The sequence below is a fragment of the Lagopus muta genome, chromosome 1 (assembly GCF_023343835.1).
Source record: "Lagopus muta isolate bLagMut1 chromosome 1, bLagMut1 primary, whole genome shotgun sequence".
Classification (NCBI taxonomy): domain Eukaryota; kingdom Metazoa; phylum Chordata; class Aves; order Galliformes; family Phasianidae; genus Lagopus; species Lagopus muta.
Genome location: NC_064433.1, coordinates 166011608 through 166033226, shown reverse-complemented (window position 1 = coordinate 166033226; position 21619 = coordinate 166011608). Strand labels below are relative to the sequence as shown.

General features: G+C 42.4%; 1 protein-coding gene across 3 annotated transcripts in view; it reads left to right on the top strand.

Moving 5' to 3' along the window:
* SIAH3 (siah E3 ubiquitin protein ligase family member 3) overlaps nucleotides 1-21619 on the top strand; it is a 102224-nt gene that overhangs the window by 17352 nt on the left and 63253 nt on the right. Inside the window, exon 2 of one of the 3 annotated variants that reach the window (XM_048957789.1) lies at nucleotides 19565-20312. The exons of the other annotated variants lie outside the window; for them this stretch is intronic. Within the exon in view, the coding sequence (XP_048813746.1) occupies nucleotides 19565-20158 (594 nt within the window). The 3' untranslated portion in view covers nucleotides 20159-20312. Of the gene's footprint in view, nucleotides 1-19564; nucleotides 20313-21619 lie in introns of those variants that run through there. 3 annotated transcript variants of the gene reach the window in all.

Here is a 21619-nt window from a genome sequence, read left to right as displayed (position 1 = left end):
GCCCAGCTTTAGGTGCTGGCTTTGTGCTTTGGGCCCATATGTGATGTAATCAAGCCAATCAGAAGGGTAGAAATGGCACTGAGGGACATGATTAGTGAGCATGATGGTGATGGTGTTTGGATTAGATGATTTTACTAGTCTTTTCCAATCTTAATGATTCAATGATTCTAGAATTTGACAGTGGTATTTTCAGAATATTTTGATTTTACTTTTGACCTTAATTTACTAGAAATTTATAAATAAACAGATTTTTTTTTCTGTAGTAAGTTACACTTTGAATATGTCAACAGTGATGCCTGATTATAAACTTTTCCTCATTGATGTTAATAAATATGTGAGTAGTTCCTATGCAAGAAATCAGTGCTTTCAGGGGAAAAAAAAAAAGAAGTTGAATGATGAATTTAATTCCTGAGTGCAGCATCATCAGTATACAGCTGTCTATTTTGCAATATCCAAAATCCAGTCCTTTCTGCTACTTCAGTCCAGTCCAGTTTTTCTGCAGAGTACATGTTTCTCTCTGAGTACGATAACCATGTCACTTCAGTTATTGCCTGTCACAGCAAGGAGATCAGACACGCTCCCTGGCTTCTCTATACAATATATCAAGTGTGGTTATGTAAAATATTACATTAAATTATTACGTTAAACAGGATGCAGACAACAGGATTAAAACACTAGGGCATTACACACATAACATGAAATCAGAGGCACACTGCCTGTCTCAGTGCATGTGTATACATTACTTTGTATAAGGGGCTTGAGAAAAGATATGAGAGATTGAAGATTATTTTATTTTTTAAATCAAGTATCAGACTATAACTATTCTCTGCCCTTTCTCGTCTCTTACAGAAAGTCTAAGGGTTTTCTTACAGCTATAGGCCAGCTTTCCATCACATACTTTGTTTTCTTTAGAAAGCTATAATGAGATCAGTCATATCTCAGCTTCCCTTACCTCTCTGTGGATGTTATATCAATGCAGACATTTGTGGAGAAGAGATAATGTTTTAAAAGCTCTAATTTTGTTACCCTCTCCATCATCTAAACTGATCCTAATGTGATTGGGAAAGTCATTTATTACTTAGGCAGGGTCAATTTGTCCCAGAGAAGGCAGGGAAAGGAGGCAATGAGGGTGCCAGAAATGGAGCCATGCTCACATGTGTTAACATTGTGGCCAGAGGACTTGTAAGTACAGCCTCGTTCAGTACATTCAAAAGCATGGGAAACTGACCTAAGCCATTCCTTCTTGATTTTCAAGCCTGGCAGTTCCAGCTGACAGTGCTCAACACCACTTGCTGCTCACTTCGTTCCTCCTCTGCAGTCCATTGGTGTGCATCAGCTCTTCACATGTTTCCTACTATCTTTTCCCTGTAGGTGTTTCTACTGTAGGTCTGGGATTGGGCTTACTGCACACCTGGTATCGTCTCCATGCCATGGTGGTGAGCAGCAGGGACTGGCTCATTTGTTGTTTGTCATTTCTGCCTTGTGTCAGTGTTGTACTGCAAGGTCTGTCCCCTCTACTGAGCTGAGTGCAGAAATTTAGTGCTCTGAACTGTCTCTTCCATAAGAGCCCAGCTGTGTGCTCCCCAGCCTCTTGCCCACCCCCAGCCCACTTGCTGCAGGGCTAAGTGAGGAACAGAGAAACCTTGATGCTGCGCCAGCACTGCTCGGAAATAACCAAAACATCATTGTCTCATCTACACAGGTTTGGCCATAAATTCAAAGTGCAGCACCATAGACCCTACTGTGAAGGAAGGTAATTTATTTGCAGCTGGTGCCAGCGTACTCTTACTGTGATTTTACTCCACAGTCTTGGTGACTCCACTTTTCTTGCCTACTACTCTTTTCTCATGTGAAATATCTAGTTAAATGGGGTTAAGATTGGATGGGGCCCAGGGCAGCCTGGTCTAGGGTGTGACGTGGCCTATGGTAGGGAGCTGAAGCTGGGCTTTAAGGGTCCTTCCAATCCAAGCAATTTTATGATTCTATGATTCTATTAAACACAAGGTCCCATTTTACCAAGTGGACACATCTAGGTGAAAGCAGATCAGAAGAGAAACCCAGAGGACTGTGCAATTTCCTTTGACAGTTAGGAGTGTCTACACTGACTAGCTCATATGCAGACATCTGTGAACTGATGATGTTAAGTTAGATGAATCATTCTTTTTCCGCGAGTTGTTTTGGAAACCTTTCTGTGATCTCCTAACTTTGAAACATAAAGCATAAAAAATTTAACCAGATCTCTCTTTTTGAGACTGTAGATACTCTAGCTCAGCAGACTGGCACATTCTGCTAACAACATGGTCTAGGTTTTCAAAGGTATTTTACTCTGTGACTCTTAGTAAAATCAGAATCTTGTCCTACTTAAAAATTGTCAGCACCATGACTATGCAGCACTTGCCACTTGTGTTCAAACAGACATACAACCCTAACTGCATTTTGTACCCGTTTGCTTTTGTGGTTAACCCCATACTCCAGCAATCACAACATAAGTCTCGAGGGAGGATGAAGATGAAGAGGGAACCCATGAACAAAGCAACTGCACTTTTTTCTACTGACCACGCTGACTTTTTATGCTGGAAAGAAGGTATAACCCTTCTTTTCTAGGTCATTTTTCATCTCTTGCTGTGCACAAATAGACTCAAAGCAGGATGCACAAAACTTTGAAGCATAACACAGTTATTTATTGGCTAATACAGATGAGAGACAGCTGGGATTCTATGTGCCACCAGACTAAACATTAGTATGCTCCGTGTCCCCAAAAAGACACCTGAAGTGCCCTCACTGTCCAGGCAGTGGACTATCAGATGAGCCAAGGTTTGTTTCTACTACAGCTATGACAGGTCCTGTCAGTGGTGCTGGGTTACCATTTTCTGTCTATGTTGCCATCTAGGACTTCATATCTTCCTTTTCCCTTCCCCGAATCCTTGAGCTGCTACCTATCCTCAACTCAGCAATCCTACCTACAGGAGATGGATAAGTTCCCATGATGGATGGCACCTTAGCCAGTGTAAGCACAAATTTTGGTATATCCTTTATTGTCCATAAACACTACCTGTTGGTGACTCAGAACAAGATCCATCTACTGGATACTATTTGATCCTTAAGACTCCAGACTCCTTAGATGCTGTAAGCTTTTATCACGGAGAGCAGGATAAGACACGACTCCCTGGCAGCAGCAGTCTATGTTCCATTTACCACTTGCAGAGAAAATTTGAAGCTCCTCTCATGGGAAGGAAGGCACAGTAGTGCTTTGAATGTGGACAAGGCAGCGGTCATGCTCCATCGTTCCTGTTGAAGAGAGACCAACACTGCCAAAACCAGAGTCATCTTGGTGCTAGAAGAGACTAGAGTCCATGTCTTTGTCTTCGTAGAAACAGTGCACTGCAACCTGAATTTTTTAGATACTCACTGTCTCCTGTAAAACACAATCCACAGAAATTACGGCTGGGTCCTAAATTTATCTTCTCTCACATCAGCACCCAAACTGTGAAAGCCTCCGTGGTCCTGTGCTCATAGCAGCACAGTTAGAGTAGAAGAAATTGCTTCAGAGGTAGCTTTGTTCAGCCAAGAATTTGGGTCTGTGGTGATTCACCCTTTCTGAACAATCCTTTTACAGGGCACCTCTTCTGCTCGGAGAAATAACAACAACATTAATAATGAAAGTGGCACAACAGTAGTGCAGCCATGTGAGAAATGTACCACTCCAGTGCAAAGGAGGCCTGTTCTGGCTGCTCAGCATCTGCTGTTTTCCCCCAGAGATGCAGCTCTTTTCCCAGCAATGTCTACAAAACCTTGAGATGCCTCTGGTGAAGTATGATGTCCCCCACATACAGCTGAGCATGTTCAGTTGAATGTGACCCTTCTGCCAGGTGTCTGTAACTGTCCTGGTGGGATTTGGATGTATAATGAGAAGCCAATTTAACATGAGATACCCTTGCTCCCAAGTGCCAGTATCAGGAAACAAATGACATAAAAGGAAAGTAATGCACTCCTATGCCTGTACTATACACTTAAGATTAATTCCCTGTAACTGAAACTGATCGTTAACACAAATTTCACCCTGCTTTTAAGCTAGGACGTAACCTCAGCTTAATTTATGTTCGTGCTTGAAGAGAAGACAAAGAAATCAATTTGGCACACTGAAAGAGCCTCTAGGTTTTTCACAGAGAAATCCTTTCCCTGGTAAACGAGCTTGTCTTTTTATAGGCTCAGGTTTGTGAACACAGAGGATATGGCTCTAACAGTTACAAACGTAGCTCTCCTAGGAGGTCTTAGACATAAAAACATCTTCTGAATACAACCTTACAGTGCTCTCTTTGGTCTCCAGATGCTCAAACATACGAAAACTTGCCCAGATAATTCCCATTCTTTCCCTCCCCATCTGACTATTCCACTGTAAAGTGCCCATATATTGTTATTTATCACTCTGTAGTTACTGTGTTTTCATTCTTGTTTTATTATTCTCCCAATACTGCACACCCACTGACATCCTCAGATTATAGCTAAAATTCATTTCAACATTAAATCTGCAGTATGGGTACATCATTAAATATATATACATGGTGCATGAGGAAGTTCAGCCCCATTTTCTGGGTAGAGTTCGTATGGGGTTAGCCACCCACCTTCACAAGCACATCCACTCTTAAAGCTGTGAACCAAGCCAGAGGATGAGAGAAGAGTCCGTGCTGGGTTTTGAAAAGAGCTTGTAAAGCAGGTTCACTGCATGCTCATCATGCCTTGTAACGCGCACTGCCTCCATGTCCTGCAATTTATGTGCTATTTCTAATATAGCAGACACATTGATTTCAAGGGCAGTTTGCAGAGCAGTGTTCTTCAGCTGACAGGGAAGGTAATGCCCGAGTGCCCTTTTCCAGCTGCAGAAGAGCTGTGGTATGGCTGAGGAGCTGGGACTGTTCCAAAAGAGTTGCTGACATTGTATGCTTCAAGGAAGATATGTTTTTTGTATAGTTCCTTATGTACACACACATATCTGACAGGTAGCTGCATCCAGATGTGAGATGTCAAAAGAAATATGGAAAAGGTCTTAATATTTTCCCTTTTTAAATGACCAAGTTCTTAAGAAAGGTGTCAAAATACAACCCTGAAAGCTGACGGTCCCAATACAGCCATTAGCCCTCAAATAGCACATGAACTCTCCTGATATGTTATTGCAAATCAGAGCCTCCTTTGAGTGCAGGAAATTCAGATATGGCAGTATACATCAAACTGCAGCAGGCCAAGGCCCAGCCACCAGCTTGCTATCATCCATCATGCATGGTGGCCAGCTAGCACTCTACCCAGATCTACCCCATGGCATCATATGCATCTCTTAGGTGATGGCCAAGGGCTGAGAGAGATCAGAAAGTTCTCTTTGGACATGATGCTGAGGCCAACCCATGTGAACCATGAGTTGAACCACATGAAAACAAGCTGTGCCACTTGTTCCTAGGGCCAGGGAAGGACTTCTGGTCTGTTTTACTACCTGTATAAGGGTTGCTTAGTCTAATAAATCAGAGATAAGGCCTTAGGTTGTGGTCTGGACCTTGATCATCTACATCACTTGATCAGGTTTGGTCTGCTCTGTGCTCCCTCAAGGGAGAGGCCCTCAGTCAGGATGTGTCACCCAAGCTTGGGAGATCTGTCCCTAGACCTCTTTTATTTGGCATTTAGGCCTTGCACATAAGCCCTGAATGTCATCGTCCTTTAAAAGCTACATACCATGGTGAGGAGTACTGGCTTTGTCACATGGAGTTCTTTTATGTGAGTAACCACCAGTTATAGTTTATCAGCCAGAGGATCTGTGTCAAGATACATTTTCATACAGTAGAGAGGGCACATGGAAGTACTCCCTCCAGGAGGCTAGCTGAGATCCTAAGGGCAGTTTGGATTCAGAGTGAGATGCTGACAGTAGCTTCGTAAGGACAGAGTTCAGTGAAAAGCATATTATCATTAAGAGAACTCAAACACATAAAAACACTAATCTGAAGGAGGACATGGGGACAAGGGGACAAGTGAGAGGAAATAAGGGGACAAGGTAGTGGCCAGGTTGATGGACCATGAAGAGGCAGAACCAAAGAACTGGGATGAAGGGGGAGCTCAGGAGCCAAGACAGGGGGTAAGGTGGGATCCATCTCTCCTTAGGGTGGGGGTTGAAAGCCAAGTGTCTGCATCTGAGCTCAGTTTAGTCCCCCTCAGCACGCTTCACAGTCAGTGGAGACAAATATTCAGATGATGCCAACCCAAAGTGGGAAGAAAGTTTAACTCTGACTCTACTTCACAGCTTCCAAAAATTTAACTTAATCCTGGTGTTGTTTCATGTATCTCCAACTTTCTAGCGCACATTCCTTTAACTACAGTCACCTGTATAAGGATCATCAGCAAAAATACTTTCATTAGTCAGTTTATGTTGATATTGCTGTCACTGTCATTTTCACACTTGACTGTTAAGAAAAAGTTGTAGTTTACTCCAAGTGTTAGTGTAAATTTGCTGCTTAAAGCTGTTTTCAACTTCCATTTCTCCTCCTGAAACATTCATTTCCATCTTCTGTCACTGTCACTGTGGTGTCCACTACTTGGAGCTGTGACTGAGTTCCCTCCTTCCTGCTCTGTTAGTGGCCTTTCTACTGTATTTTCGGCATCAGCCAGACATCACTGTCACCAGTTTTTTTACATGTTTGTAAGGACAGAAGAAAATAAAATATTGAACAATGATAAATGAAAATGAAACACAGAGCAATATGGCAGATGAATGCAATGTTGAGGCTCTTGGATCACAAGGGTTTTTCCCTTGAACCATTCTCCCTTCACAAGGTCATCTATGCAACCACTGTACAACCCAGGGCACTACCAGACCCACAACCATTTAACATAAGACTTCTCCATAACCTACTAATTTGGATGATCTCTGGCCAGTTTAAATCACAGCTGACTTAGATCTTGTACATCTCTGCTGCAGTTGATTGCCATTCTGATAAACAGCAACAGAGCAAAAGGAAAAAACAGCATGGGTTTGTTCCTCATTTACTTAATGGATCCTCAATAGTATTGCCCATGTAATGTATCTGCTAACAATCAATACTTTGTATAATTTCAGTGAACAGTGCTGGAGCTAACCCAGAAACTCAAGCAGATCTTCATGTTAAAAAAAAAAATTAAAAAAAAAAAAAAATGGGAATAAATTAGGAGAAATCTCATGTGGGAAGCAAAATGGAGATGTGATTTGCTCGTCTGATTTTGCAATGCTGACCTCACAATCTTGAGTCCTCCAGAGAGGCAAAGCAGCTCTGGGGAAACAGTATTTTGTGATGGATGAGCCAGGACCACAGGGACTACAAGAAGGGAGTGGGAAGTTCTTGTTGTAACTGCATCAGCATTTGCTGTGAAATCAGGTTCTCAATGGCTTTCCCTAAAGTTAGCTGCTCACACAAGTGTTGACATGAGCCCAACCAGGGGTGAGGTTAGCAGTCTGCATCCTAAGCTGGTAACAAGTGGGGATACTCCAGTTTACAGTGGCAGAGTTGTGTTCCTATGGCCTACTGTGCTGGAGTGCACTGGCCTAAGAAGCTATAGATGGAGGAAAACAGTGGGAATACAAAGTCCTTAAGGCACTGATTGCTTAATTTCTGGACTATGATTAAATCTGAATCCGATCTTGCCACACAACTTCACATCACAGCCTTGCAGAGTCTCTTGTTGTTTGTTCTTTCCTGAGCCCATGAAGACGAGACAGACAGATTTGCTGATCTGCTACAGAAGAAAGGCAAATCAGAGCAAGGTTATAGCACTGATTTTCTTCTGTCACGGTGCTAAAATGAAACCTCAACAGAGAGAGGAAAGTATAACCCAACTCCACAATATAAGGGTAGAATACTGCTCTGAGTGCTGGATATCAGAAAAAGGTTCTACATCAGAGGGTGGTGAGCATGGGACAGGCTGCCCAGAGCAGTGGGAACAACCCCTAACATCTGGAATTCAATGAGCTTTTTGAACAATGCTCTCAAACATAGGGTACAAATTCTAGATGGTCCAGAGTGAGGAGCCAGGGGTTGGACTTGATGATGTGGGTCCTTTCCATCACTGGATATTCCATGATTCTGTGATTCTATGATTGTCTATTGAGGTACTAATAAGAGATCTATGAATTAAGGGCATTTGGACAGTTTTTCATGTTATATTAGATTAGAAATAAAACGAATAGCAAGTGACTAGCTAGTATTTGATTAAGTCACCACTAATTCTGACAATTCTGACAATTCCTTTTCCCTTGATACGAGGGGCAATGTCAGGGCACTGTGTCTCAATCTGAGAGATGCCTGGTGCATTGGGCTATGTTGCAGAGAGGAGCGATGCTGCTGGATCAGAGTTGGCCAGCAGATTGCAGGGTCCATGGTACAACTGGAGCCCAGGCTCAGACAATGAGAACATGAACTGTGTGTATGATGTAAAGATATTTCCCTTAAAACTTGAAACAGTTTTCCAGCGCTGAGGATGCACTGTAAGCAGATCAGCTACCTTACCCGGTAGCAGGAGCCAGTCTGCAATCAGCATCATGCTAAGTGTGCAGGCTCTAGTGAGGCAGCTGGCGTTAGGCCTATCTATTTACCTCCTTTTGATTCAAAATCTCTTTGGTGGGCAATTTAACCGCAGGTAGTGATGGAGGCAAAAGGGCCAAGCAAGGACGTGGTTAACTGCTCCTTTGTCCATATGAAGTCTAATTCGTGGTGGGTAGATTGCACTTCCAGGTAGTAATGGAAAGAAGACGGTGCAAATGGAACATCCTGCTGGGCTCCTGCAATTCAGATCCGCAGCTCGAGGTCCTGTTATCTCTGAGCTTTTCCCACAGGTAATTCCAGGCAGAGTCTCTGGTAAAGGCTGTGCTCATCTCATTATCGATGCAGTTTTTGTGACAGCCCTGCTAGGGCTCTTAATTTCTTGTGTTAAAACAACAAATGAGATGACCCAACTGTAATCTCTAATAGGTATCGTGGGTCAGTAATCATTCATTTGTTATAGTGCCTCTCACCCAGAGGACGGAGATGAAAATTTGTCCTCCTAATGGCAAGAGCTATAAATTAATTTTATTTCACCGTTGAATCTAGGAGTCTGAAAATTAGGATTCTCAGTCCTTAGCTGGGAAGAAAATGTGTCTGCTCAAGGGATTTTCTGCATTAGGCAAATAGGCAGCTCATAATCACCCATTAAACAGTTGCTGTGGCTGTTTCCTGTCACCACTGCAGCTCCAAGTCATGATGATCCTGCTGTGCTGAACACAGCGAAACTTTTTGAGGCTGATGTCCAACCTCATGGCCACGACCCCAGCTCTGCTTCAGGCCAAAGAAAAGAAGTGAACACCTTGTGTAGGTACCATACCAAAGTTTCATCTTTTCCTGAGGGTGGTGGTATTCAATACAGGAATGATTAATTACTTCACATTATACATACACATTTAGGTGAGACAAATCCCATTAAAAAATGTATCTGGTTGTTACACTTGTTTTTTCTGGTAAGAAATGCTGTCCTTCTTGAAGGACTTGGAAACCCGGTGTGTATAAAAGCTGTTATTCTGAGATAGCGTGGATTTACTGTGAATTTGGAAATTGCAGGATGGGCTACCACTGCATGCCCTTAGGGTGAAAGGAGGGAAATAAAGAGTTTTAATGACAGATGCAAGCTATGTAGACAGAGCACAAAACTTGTTGTGTGCAACAGCCCTCACTAAACAAGTCCTGCCCACCCTACTATTTCTCTAACCCAGCACAATGATTTCCCTAGCCCAGTGCTGCTGCTGGGGTACCTCTGACAACTCACTGACCACTGCAACTCACCAAACCAGCATAAAAGTGGGCTAACAAATCAATTTTTAAAAAGAAAATCATTTTCTGCTGGTTTAGAGTTGAAGCAACTCACCAAATATGGCAGGTGAATACCAGCAAAAAAGACAGAAAGTAGAAGAGGAGAAGCATCTCATCTTGTGGCTGAGATGTCTCATGCAACCTCTCCCCTGCCATTCTCCACTGGAGGCTTTCCATGCTGTGTGAAATCAGAATTTGCAGGAGCAAGGACTGCATCTGGGATCTCAGCAGCCAGAACCTCAGGGTAGTTGTGACTTCTCATAGGTATTCACGCTGTTTCCTTGATACTCCACCACTAAGCTGCCACACATCTTCCCTCCAGCTCTGGAGGCCACTTTGGAAGGAGAAGAGAGGTTTGCCCTAGGAAAGAAAGGCTGGAATGCCTTTAATGTGGTGAAATGAGTGGTTTGTCATCTTATTCAATATTGTCACAGAAAGCTCTATTAAAAAAAAAAAAAACTGCAGAAAGAAAATACTCTGAGAACACACCAAAAAATATCCACCCTAACCTCAAATCATCGAAGACGTTAAGTGTAGGATGGAGAGCCAAAGAGACAAAAGCCAACAAAGGGAGGACATACTGGACAGGCTATGCCATGGGATTTCCATCAATGAAAATTAAATAGCATCCAGGTGCTGTGGCCCTGATGAGTGATGGATTTCTCATATCTAGGTCATACCAAATTTCCCCATGAACAATAGAATCATTCCCTGGTGACAACTCTCTTACTGGCAGCATATGAGGCCAAAGCTGAGGTGCTGGTGAAGCAAGGGGATGACAGGGGTTACCTTCCACAAAAGGACAGTGCTTCAAGAGGGGAAACACAAGGCCTCTCCTGGCCAGGGGAGAATTTTTGTCTCAGATTTGAGGCGTTCGGACAGGGCAAGGTGAAAAAAAATGAACACAGTTCTCCGCTCTGCTACTTCTGTAGGCAGAGCATTGCACATCCAGGAGATGTTGAGCTGGTATCTTTCCATAAGCGTGAATGTTATTTTAGAAGGAATTTTTATTATGATTATTTCAAAACCCTTTCAACCAATCTATTAATAGAGATTATTTTCTTTCTGTAGGTGGAACATTGTCTTTTCTGGCTGAGCTGAGCCTCCCTTTCTGTTCTTTCCCTCCACCTGCATTCTCTCTGTGTGAAGAAAACTTCTAGAAAAATTATCTGAGAATTAGAGGGGGAGGAAGAAGAAGGAACAGGCTATGATTTGTACAAAATTAAAAGAAGTATGTGTGATATAAAACCGAATGTTCCCACATAAATGTCCATTTCCTTGCTGCAAATGGTAAGGATCTGAACCCAACCATGACAAACCTGGTCTAGGCATTCTGTGCACCATCCCATCAACAGTGTGACTTGGCCCATCGAGTAAATGCTTGGCCAGGATATCTCTGTGGTTGGGATGGGCTTTGGACACATCCCTTCCACCATGAGAGGTTGCAGATTTGCTCTGCAACCACCCCTCATCTCCTTATCAGCAATGTATGTGCCATCCTTTGGTGCTCTTGGTTGTGTTGCTGAGAGAGAAGTTAGTGAATTTAAATGTCATGTAATTTTGATAGCTGGAGGTTGCCTGATGGAAGGGAAGCATTTTGATTGTCTAGGGATGGATTTGGTCTAATTATCTAAGATGACAGTAGCAAATCTGCTCTTCTTGGAGACCTGCTGTTACTGTAGTAACTTGTAAATGAATATTGGATGATGAGTTAATAGAGCCAGTCTGAACTGGCAAGTTTATGAGCACTGTGGGCAATCATTTCTTCTTTTTTCTTTTACTCTTTTCCATATTAATATCTTCTTCAGTGCAAATGTAAAACGAAAAATCAACAGGTCAGATATAGGGCTCCTGTGAACTCTGCCTTCCCTATCAGACACAGCAGATGAAGCCTGGAACTACTTTATCTCTTTGCTATTAATTAAAGCCTTAAATGGTTTTGCACTCTGTTAACAGGCATTTTACAAAATACAAAGTGGATAAAGGATGAACTGAATCTTCAGATATTCTACAATTTGGATTATCTCTTTTTATATATGCAGACCACTCACTACATCACCCACAGACACAAGCAGTACTGCTTACAGCAGTACTGATTACAGCAAGAGTGGGGTTGGTCTGTTCTCACTGGTGATAGGTGACAGGACAAGGGGAAATGGCCTTAAGTTGTGCCAGGGTAAAGTTAGGTTGGATATCAGGAAAAGCTTCTTTACAGAAAGGGTTGCTAAGCATTGGAATATGCTCCCCAGGGAGGTGGTTGAGTCACCATCCCTGAATGTGTTTAAAACTGTTTGGATGTGGTGCTCAGAGACATGATTTAGCAGAAGGATGTTAGAATTAGGGCAGTATGGTCAGGTTGTGGTTGAACTTTAAGGTCTTTTCCAACCTGAGCAATTCTTTGATTCTACGAGCAGCCAACTGCAGCTCAGGGAAGTTCCCCAGGCTGGAGCCAGAGCCCATGCCCACTCCTTGCATGCTCACAGTGGCAGAGCAGCTCCTGCAGAAGAGTGCTCTTGACCAAAACAACCTCATTTCAGCTCCTTGCATGGATATCTCTGTAAAAGGCTAAAGGATACAGGCCATGTGGCCTTGCTGGCCTTTTCTTGAGGAACAAGAGCAGCTTTCCTCTTAGTTTCAAAAACTCTTCAGAATTTCCAGGAAACTGCTCTCAAGGGTTTCTCTCAACAGTCCCTAAACACAAGTAACAGAGAGTAGGAAGCGAGCAGAGTTATATGGATTCTGTGAGCATATCTTTTAATTCTTTTCATTCTTCATGCCAATTCAAAGCCAGGATGCCTTTTTTTTCTCTTATTACAGATCTTAAATCTAAGACTGATACTTTGTTAAGCCCTTATAGTCTGCACAAGACAATTACTGCAGAGCAGGTGATATATATCAACTTGTTATCTCAGGTAACAGTGATAGGACAAGAGGTAATGGCCTTAAGTTGCGCCAAGGGAGGGTCAGGTTGGATATTAGGAAAAATTTATTCTCAGAAGGAGTGGTAATGCACTGGAACTGGCTGCCCAAGGAGGTGATGGAGTCAACATCCCTGGAGGTGTTCAGGAGCCGTGTGGATGTGACACTGAGGGATGTGGTTAATGGGCATGGTGGGGATGGGCTGATGGTCGGACTAGATGATCTTAGAAGTCTTTTCCAACTTTGATGATTCTACGATTCCATGAATTTGTCGACCCTCCGGATGTCCACAGGTCAAGCTGCTTCTTTTTCATCTCCATGTTTTTCATATATTTTGGTTAGCAAGTATCTGTGACAGGTGCTCCACAGGAATCACTCTTGTGTGCAGTTGTGCTTGTATGTAATGCAGATATTTTATTCCTCAAAGCACAGAAGGTGATCTCAGACTAGATGCAGAATAAGAACCAATCAAAAAAGGAGCTAAATTGGCATCGTTTGTCTGGATGGTCACAACCCATTTGCAGCTTGGCTGAGGGCTAGTGAGGTGGTTCATCTCTCTTCAGCCTGAAAAATGGGAAATTTTGTTATCGTCCCACATGAGAGGTTCATCAAAGTTGTTTTTTAAAGCAGGAGAGCTGGAGATCATGACCTCGTTCCACCTGCTTCATGTCTCTGCTTGGGTTTCCCTAGGAAAGCATGTACTCAGCTAAGATGCTTTACTGGATCCTGTCTATATTTCATTATAATGATATTGTTTCAGTGTATTGAAGGATTTCAAGTTTCTTGATTTATTTTTTTTTCTTGCACTTCAAAACTGCCAGACAGTTTATTCTGAAAATCTTGCTTTTTGAAATACAAAACGGTCTGTCTTTTGTCTTTCCATCCAGGATACATTTAAAATGCTGCAACTCCTTTTTTGTACATATATAAGTACCACTAAAAGCAATTTTTTTTTCTTTTTTCTTTTTTTTTTTTTTTTACAAAATATCTCTTAAGATGTGTGACTCCATTTAAAATTCAGGGTCCTCTGATACCAGGAATCGTGGTGCTGCAGAACAGATGTGGACTAGAGCAGCGTCTACTGCATGTTTAGAGGTGTGTCATTAGCATGAGGAGAGCCATTAACACATATCATGTGCTGTGTCACCAAGTCACACTTGGTGATGTTTTAAAGTGAGATTAGCAGAATGAGCTTGAAGTTGTCTTCTTGCTGCCATTTGATAAAGGGGAAAACAGCTATATCCACTGCCAAAGCTGCAACTAATATTCAGTGCTTAAGAAATTCAACTGATGCATTCATAATTAATAGGATTTTATGTAATTAAAATTTTAAGTAAATCCTCAACATGAGTCCTGATTTGGGCTTCTTAATTTCAGATATGGAAGTAGAGCTTTTTACAAAATAGGTTGAGGGGCTTCTTTTCTTTCTTCTCTTTTCTTTCATCTGAGAGATTTACAAAATCTCATTAGCATAATAATAAAAAAAAAAAAAAACAGGAGAAGAGAAATTAAATGAAGACCAGGATTAAAGGCTGACTAGTCTCTTCATGTCACCTTTATAGTTCTTTGGAACATCTGTCCCTCGTGGTGGGTGTAAGTAGCATGGAGGTAGATATTAGTGGGTGGTGAAGCTTTTATGAGGCAGAAAGAAGCTGAGAATTAGGAAATTATTGGAGCATTTTCCATACAGATGAGAAGAAGAGACAGAGCCTCCAAAACCAGGGAAAAGGAAGAAGATGGTAAGAAAATTGAAGAAATGGTGCATTTTACTACCAATTTGTTGCAAGAGAATCTCCAAAAGTAACTGTAAAGCTCCGACAAAAGCATCTGCTGTGGTTAAAGGGCTAGAGCACCGGGAACTAGGGGAGCTGCATCCTTTTCTTGGACAAAATCCCCAAAAAGTCACATACCCCAAGATGTGAGTTTGAAGGCTGGACTATTCGGTGGGTAAAGAATTGGTTGGATGGTCACAGCCAGAGGGTAGTGGTAAATGGCTCTGTGTCCAGGTGAAAGCCCATGATGAGTAGTGTCCCCAGGATTCCGTCTTGGGACTGATGCTCTTCAACATCAACGACATAGACACATAGACAGTGGCATTGAGAGCACCCTCAGCAAAGTGATGCGGTTGACACAATAGAGGAAAAGGATGCCTTCCAGAGGGACCTGGACAGGCTTGAAAAATGGACACACAGGAACCTAATGAGGTTCAACAAGGCCAAGCTGTCCTTGGGTTGAGGCTATTCCAGACTGGGAGGAGAACTTGAGAGCCACCACATGGCGAAGGACTTGGGGGGTTCTGGTGGATGAAAAGCTGGACATGAGCCAGCAGTGTGCTCTTGCAGCCCAAAAGGCCAACTGTATCCTGGGCTGCATCAAAAGGAAAAAATCATACAAATTTGCCCTGAGGATGGATGACACCTCTTGTATGTAGAGACCAGTGCCTAGGGGGACGTTGCTTTGGTCTCTCCCAAGATGAAGTGAATTACACTTCTGAGTTCTCCTTGAGTTGTAAAAGGAACTGATGCACTTCAGACTTAGACACCTACTCCTCATGTTTCAAAGTTAGAACAGATGAGTCATACCTGGAGTGATGTGTTGAATTTTTAGCAGTCTAGAAAGTCTTCAGACTCTTCAGAAAGTCTATAGAAATGTTGGGACAGGACACAGAGATGCTGTGTCTCAGCTTCAGATGTAAGTATCTTCCATGAAGAGAAAAGCACCACGTATTTGTAAATTGCTCTTTGCCTAATGTACAGAGAATTACATTGTAATAAACCACATCGTTAAAAAGACATTGGTCTGTAAGCAGCAGAGCCTGCTTTCCTGTGGCTTGCATTTCAGGACTGGATTATTTTACATTTAATGAGGAGCATTCTGACTAAAGGCTTTTCTCCTGTTAAAAAAGACACTGTCTCATGTGGATTTTCTGGTGTCTGATATTATATTTGGACTCAAGCTGCAGTTGTTTATGTTCTCCAATCTGAAAATGTTATTTGCCCATTTGGCAAGATGCACTTCTCTGGAGACATGAAAGGGTTAAATCTCTCAACCTGCCCAGAAAAGTGGTGAGATTAGTCTTTGACACTTCTATCATGCTGAAATTTGGCTGGAATTGACCAAGAAGATAAGAGACTATTCAGAATGAGATTTTTGAAATGTTTTATGTCTGTTCCACCTTTTAGTTTTAGAGGCTCAAGTAACAGCCATATGAAAGACAAACAAGTGCAGAGGCACCCCTGCAGTTACAGTTCTACCCCAAAAAATGTAAGTTAAAAAGCAGTTTTTCTGTGAAACGTTTTTCACAGAGACTGGGAATTTTTAAAATATTTCTGTCAAAATATTACAGAATTCACAAGTTGGAAGCAAGAACGTTGAATAATTCAGAAATCAGATTTTGAAAATCCTTCTCACCACGATCAGAGAACAAAAATAGATCATGTGGTTTGCACAGGAATTCTAGAATTTTCAACAAACTTGAGCTGAATGAGGCTGGACCAAAAAATTAATTGCAGAAACAACTCATAACAACTCATAAGAACCTTTCAGGAATGGAACATGCTGGAGGGAATTCTCATTTATTTGCACACCAAGAAATCACAAACGAAGGAAAGGAGCAATATACGATGAATAAATTGCTCACTGAAATTTATTTTTCTTGTTCCTGAGTCATAAAAACATGATTGTCATATCATGATTTTGGAGAGACCTCAACTTTCTTATTTTGAATACAATTTAGACCGATGAGCTACCAATGCACTCCATGCTTATCAAATTAGGAGAATGCATTTCTAAATTCAATTACAGCCTCAGTGGAAATGGTTTCTCTGACTCTGGTAATCTTTGGAGAGGAATTATACACAGTCTATAAAGCTTTACATTTCAAAACCCAATTTTGAATGTTATTCAAGAGGTTAATTTAAGATTCATCTTCCAAAAGAGGAGTTAAATAAAACTGATAGAAGGCTGGAACTTGTCGAGTGGTTGAGAGGTTTATCAGCATGTGAGTATGAGTTCATTAGTTTTAATTAGTATAATCACTAATGTTGCATTAACAGTTTGGTGAGAAAAAGTAATTGCTCACACCCACTGTATTAGATTGGGAGATTAGAATTCATTTTATGAGGCAATTAGCATTTCAGGGATTTTTTAAAAGGCTTTTACGATCTGCCATTGCAGAGCTTCCTTCACCAAAAGAGTTTAAATTAACCATAACTTTCATCTTAATGGGATGCAAAAATTAATGTAGAATTAAGTGTGAACCAGTCCTCTGCAGCAATCCCAGAGCGATAAGTAGGCAGCTAAAGCCACAAACCTCGATTAGCTTATAATGACCTGCTTTATTTCCCAGACAATGATAGTCATTTATCTGTCCTCAATTCATTATCTTGTTGAAAAGTTTATATTCCTGAATTTTATACAGCAAAACAAATAAAAAATGAGGGAAGAAGGAAGCAGAACAGTACTATTAAAGTAATAACTCTCCAAAGAAAAAGCTGGAAAGTTCAATAACAGCATTTAAATAGTACATTATTCTTCATATCAGGTGTCAGAGAACGTAAAAACACCTCGCTTTTGTGCTCAGGGTCTTGGGAAGAGCTATGCACTATCTGGATGTGGCCCTAGGCATCCTGCTCTGGGTGTTCCTGCTGGAGCACGGTTTGGAGCAGAAGGGCCCAGAGAGCCCTGCCAGCCTCAGTTGTGCTCCATTTCTATGATTCTGTGAATATGCAACAGCAATCGTAACCCTGGCCTGGCCATCACATTCCTCAGACAAATGGAGATTCTGAATGAACACCAAGAACTTTTATTGTCCTGGTTGGCAAGGAAACCCTGGCTGTCTAAGAGTTGGGATAGCTAACACAAGAGCTTCTCTTCCAAATTGTCTTGGAAAGCAAAAAATGCAAATTCTGGAGGTGGAAACTGATGGCAGCAGTAACAGAGAGCCTCAGAGGCAGCATTACATGGACACACATCTCACAGGTTGCACCTTCTAGTTCTGCTTTTATTGGTTATGCAGATATACGCACCCCAGGGTTATACCCACTTTGTATTTTTAAGCTTTTCCCTCACCAGTCCCTGTATAGAAACACCTTTCGAGAAAGATGGTGGCAAAATTACAGGGTCTCAAGCAGCAGGACATGTGTATGGGCAAGAGAAACCTTGACTTATCCCACCCAACAACTCTAAGTAATAAACCCATAGCAGACTGTAGTCACTACCATTTGGGTGTTGGGAATTATAAGAACCTTTAGAAAACATACATTGAAACAAAATGAATGCATTCATATATATATATACTCTTAATTCTTATGTACCTTACAAGCATCTCCAAAACAGTTCAGGAGATAATCTCCCCTCTACATGGAAGCATCTAAAATTGAGGTCTGACCAGGCAAATTGGATCTTAGCTTTAGTCTCTCTGGCAGCAGCCACTGCCACATTTAAGAGGTGAATTACTCCAGCCAAGGTCAGAATCAGCTGGTGGAAAGGGCTGCATCCCTCTATTGACTACAAAGACAGTCTAAGGTAACCAGGTTTCTGTCTCAGATGGCTGAAGTAAATGCTTAAAATTAGGCTGGATGAATCATGACCATCATGTGGATGCCTGAGGGTTTGCCTATGCATGGAGTTATTGCAGCAGAGCCATTACTCTTCCCAAATACCATTACACATGGACACTCTTTTGGTTGGATAAAACTTACTCATTTCTCTTCAACAATGCCTGCTTGACAGAAGAAGTGCAGTTTGCTTCCTAGTCATCACATGCTATCATTCTGCTAGAGCCTCTGCCTTCCCATTTAGCTGCCTTACTTTAATCCAAATTAACTTTAGCATTCTAAATTTACCATCTATCTACCTTCAAGAGCCATTTAGGATTTATGGAGGAAAGTGCATCAGTTAAGCACAAATACATTGACCAGAAAAAAATGAAGGAACTGTATACAATAAAAACTGACTTTTATTTCACGAATTATGGGTGTTATAAAGCATATCATTTCAGAAGAAATGCCTGTATTTGCCAGTGTGTTTCATTAAAGCATAATAAAGCTGTACATATTTCATTTCCTTGTTCTGAGCTGCAAGAGCTGTAACCATATAAAATGCCCCATGCTGTCCTTGTTTTGTAGGGCTTTTTTTTCTTTTTAATCAGATTTTCCCCCTGAACTAATGAAATTGCTCTTGAAACACATACATCACTTTCATTTAAGGTTACTTATCATGGCTCAAATGGTTTCTCTCTTCTGGAGAACAAGGCATCTGCTAGCATATTTTGCTGTGCAAATCCAGGCTTGTATCACCTCTGATCTCAGTCTGGTTTCAGGAGTGTTGTGTTCTTGGGGCTCCCTCTGATGCTGTTTTAGTTGGGATATCAGGTGACTGGTGTTTGTGGGGTCTGCACCCTACATATCTGCACTGGTTCCTTGCCCACCTACTATTGTTAGCGATTTATCACTCTCTACAACTCCTTGACACGAGGTTGTCATGAGGTTGAAGTCAGTCTCTTTTCCCAGGTGGCTACTGATAGGATGATAGTTAATGACCATAAGTTGTACCAGGAGTGGTTCAAGTTGGACATTAGGTAAAACAACTTCTCAGAGAGAGCAGTGAGGCACTGGCACAGGCTACCCAGGGAGGTGGTGGAGTCACCGTCCCTGCAGGCTCAAAAAGCATGTAGATGTGGCACTGAGGGGCATGGGCCAGTGGGCATGGTGGCGATGGGTTGATGGTCAGAAAAGGTGATCTTAGAGGTCTTTTCCAGTCTTGATGATTCTATGATTTCTCCCTTCTCATAGTATGCACCAACCCGTTGTGCAGTTGCACAGACATCCACGGAGCAAGGCAGCCTTCCTCCCTGCCATCACCATGAAGCAGTGCACGACCCCCAGCTGGTTCCCTGCATGTGTCCTCTCTTCTCCTGCCCATGGGAAGGGCACCTGGAGGTGGTGGTGTCCCACCTGAGGCAAACTCACCGCATCAACATCCTTCAGGGGGCAGAGATTGTCTTCCTGGCCACGGACATGCACCTGCCCGCACCCACGGACTGGATCATCATGCACTCTTGCCTTGGCCACCAGTTTTTGCTGGTTCTCAGGAAGCAGGAGAAGTACAAAGGTCACCCCCAGTTCTTTGCCACCATGATGCTGATCGGCACGCAAACCCAGGCTGACAACTTCACCTATCGGCTCGAGCTCAACAGGAACCAGAGGCGCCTCAAGTGGGAGGCAACTCCGAGGTCGGTGCTGGAGTGCGTAGACTCTGTCATTTCAGATGGGGACTGCCTTGTTCTGAACACTTCCCTGGCTCAGCTCTTTGCTGATAATGGGAGCCTAGCAATAGGAATTGCAATAACCACCAGCAAAGTTCACAACAGTGAAGCTGAAATCTGAGGGAGAAGAGGAAGAGAAGGAGGAGGAGGAATAATGGTGCTCCAGCTGCTTTGTGAGAGCCAGAACTTGCAGACTTTTTGGGGGGGTCTCAGGTCTTTTATGGTATTTAGTACTGGTCCACAGTGGGCATTATGTAAACATCCTGTGGTTACGGTCTCTGTGTAATGTATTTACTGTTTTGTTAATACAATTTTATGAGAAATTTTAAAGAGGCTGATCAATTTATTGTCGCCTTTCAGCAACACTGGAGCCTTTTGGCTTGATGCTGCTCTCCTGGAAAGTACACCAGGATGATTCACAAAATCCTTTGGTTTGAGAATGCCACTTCTTCCATTGCTTGCCTAATTGCTAGGTATTAAGAAGGCCTGCATGTCCGGTAAACACAAAGTATTCCACTAAGGTACAAGAACACTCAATTTGGATAAATTCCTTGATCACTGATTCAGGAGCAGCTTCAGAGAAACTGATGTACTGCACTGAGCTGACTGCAAGTGGGCTGGTTTGCAAAAGGCCTCAGACTACCAGAGGAAGCCTGTGCCTCCCCTCCCACCTATATTTTGAAATGTTTACTTATCTCCCCATGTTCCCCATTTTCCTCATCGGCAACAGAGATGTAATGTTTATACTGGTCACAACCAAACCCCAGGAAGTTTGTGGTTTCATAGTTCCCTTTGGCTCCAGGGGAGGTAAAGCTCTCCAGACAGACTTTGAACACTGTAGAAGAGAAGTCACTTCCTCTGCTGAGACATGGCCTGGGAAGCCTCATCTTGCATTAAATCAATCACAACATTTAATGAGAAGTCACCGTGAGTATGGTTAAATCTCACTCACTTCTCATGATGGGGAACAAAAGACTTGCCAGGGTATCCATAATAAAAAATCAGAGTATTCACCTTTTAGCTACTATTTCCTCATGTATTCAAAAAGAGATTTTCAGAAAATTAAATTTAGGATAGCCCTAAATTTGTACTAATCTATCTATTGAATTCTTTACCCCTTAGCCCCGCAGCTTGTGCCAACAGGCATTGACTTGAAACAACACAGCTGGAATCAAAGAATCATAGACTGGCTTAGGTTGGAAGGGACTTCAAAATCCCACCCAGTTCCAACTCCCTGCTGTAGGCAGGGGTACCACTTACCTGATCAAGCTGCTCAGAGCACCATCCAGCCTGGCCTTGAACATCTCCAGGGGTGGAGCATCCACAGCTTCTCTGGACAAACTTTTCCCATGCAGCTGGGAATATCTGCTTGTAAATTGGCCAAGAGATTTGTAATGTATTGCTTTAAAAATAACCTTATTTTTTTCCTTCTATATACTTGGGTGTGGGGGTGGTCCCTTTCTTCTGCTGAGCGTACTTCACAGACAGCAGTGGTCACAGGAGATTCTCCCTTAGGTGTCTCCTTGGGGAGCACCAGAGGCAGGTGCTGGCCATCTCCCAGTGCTCGGCCTGGTTGCTGCTG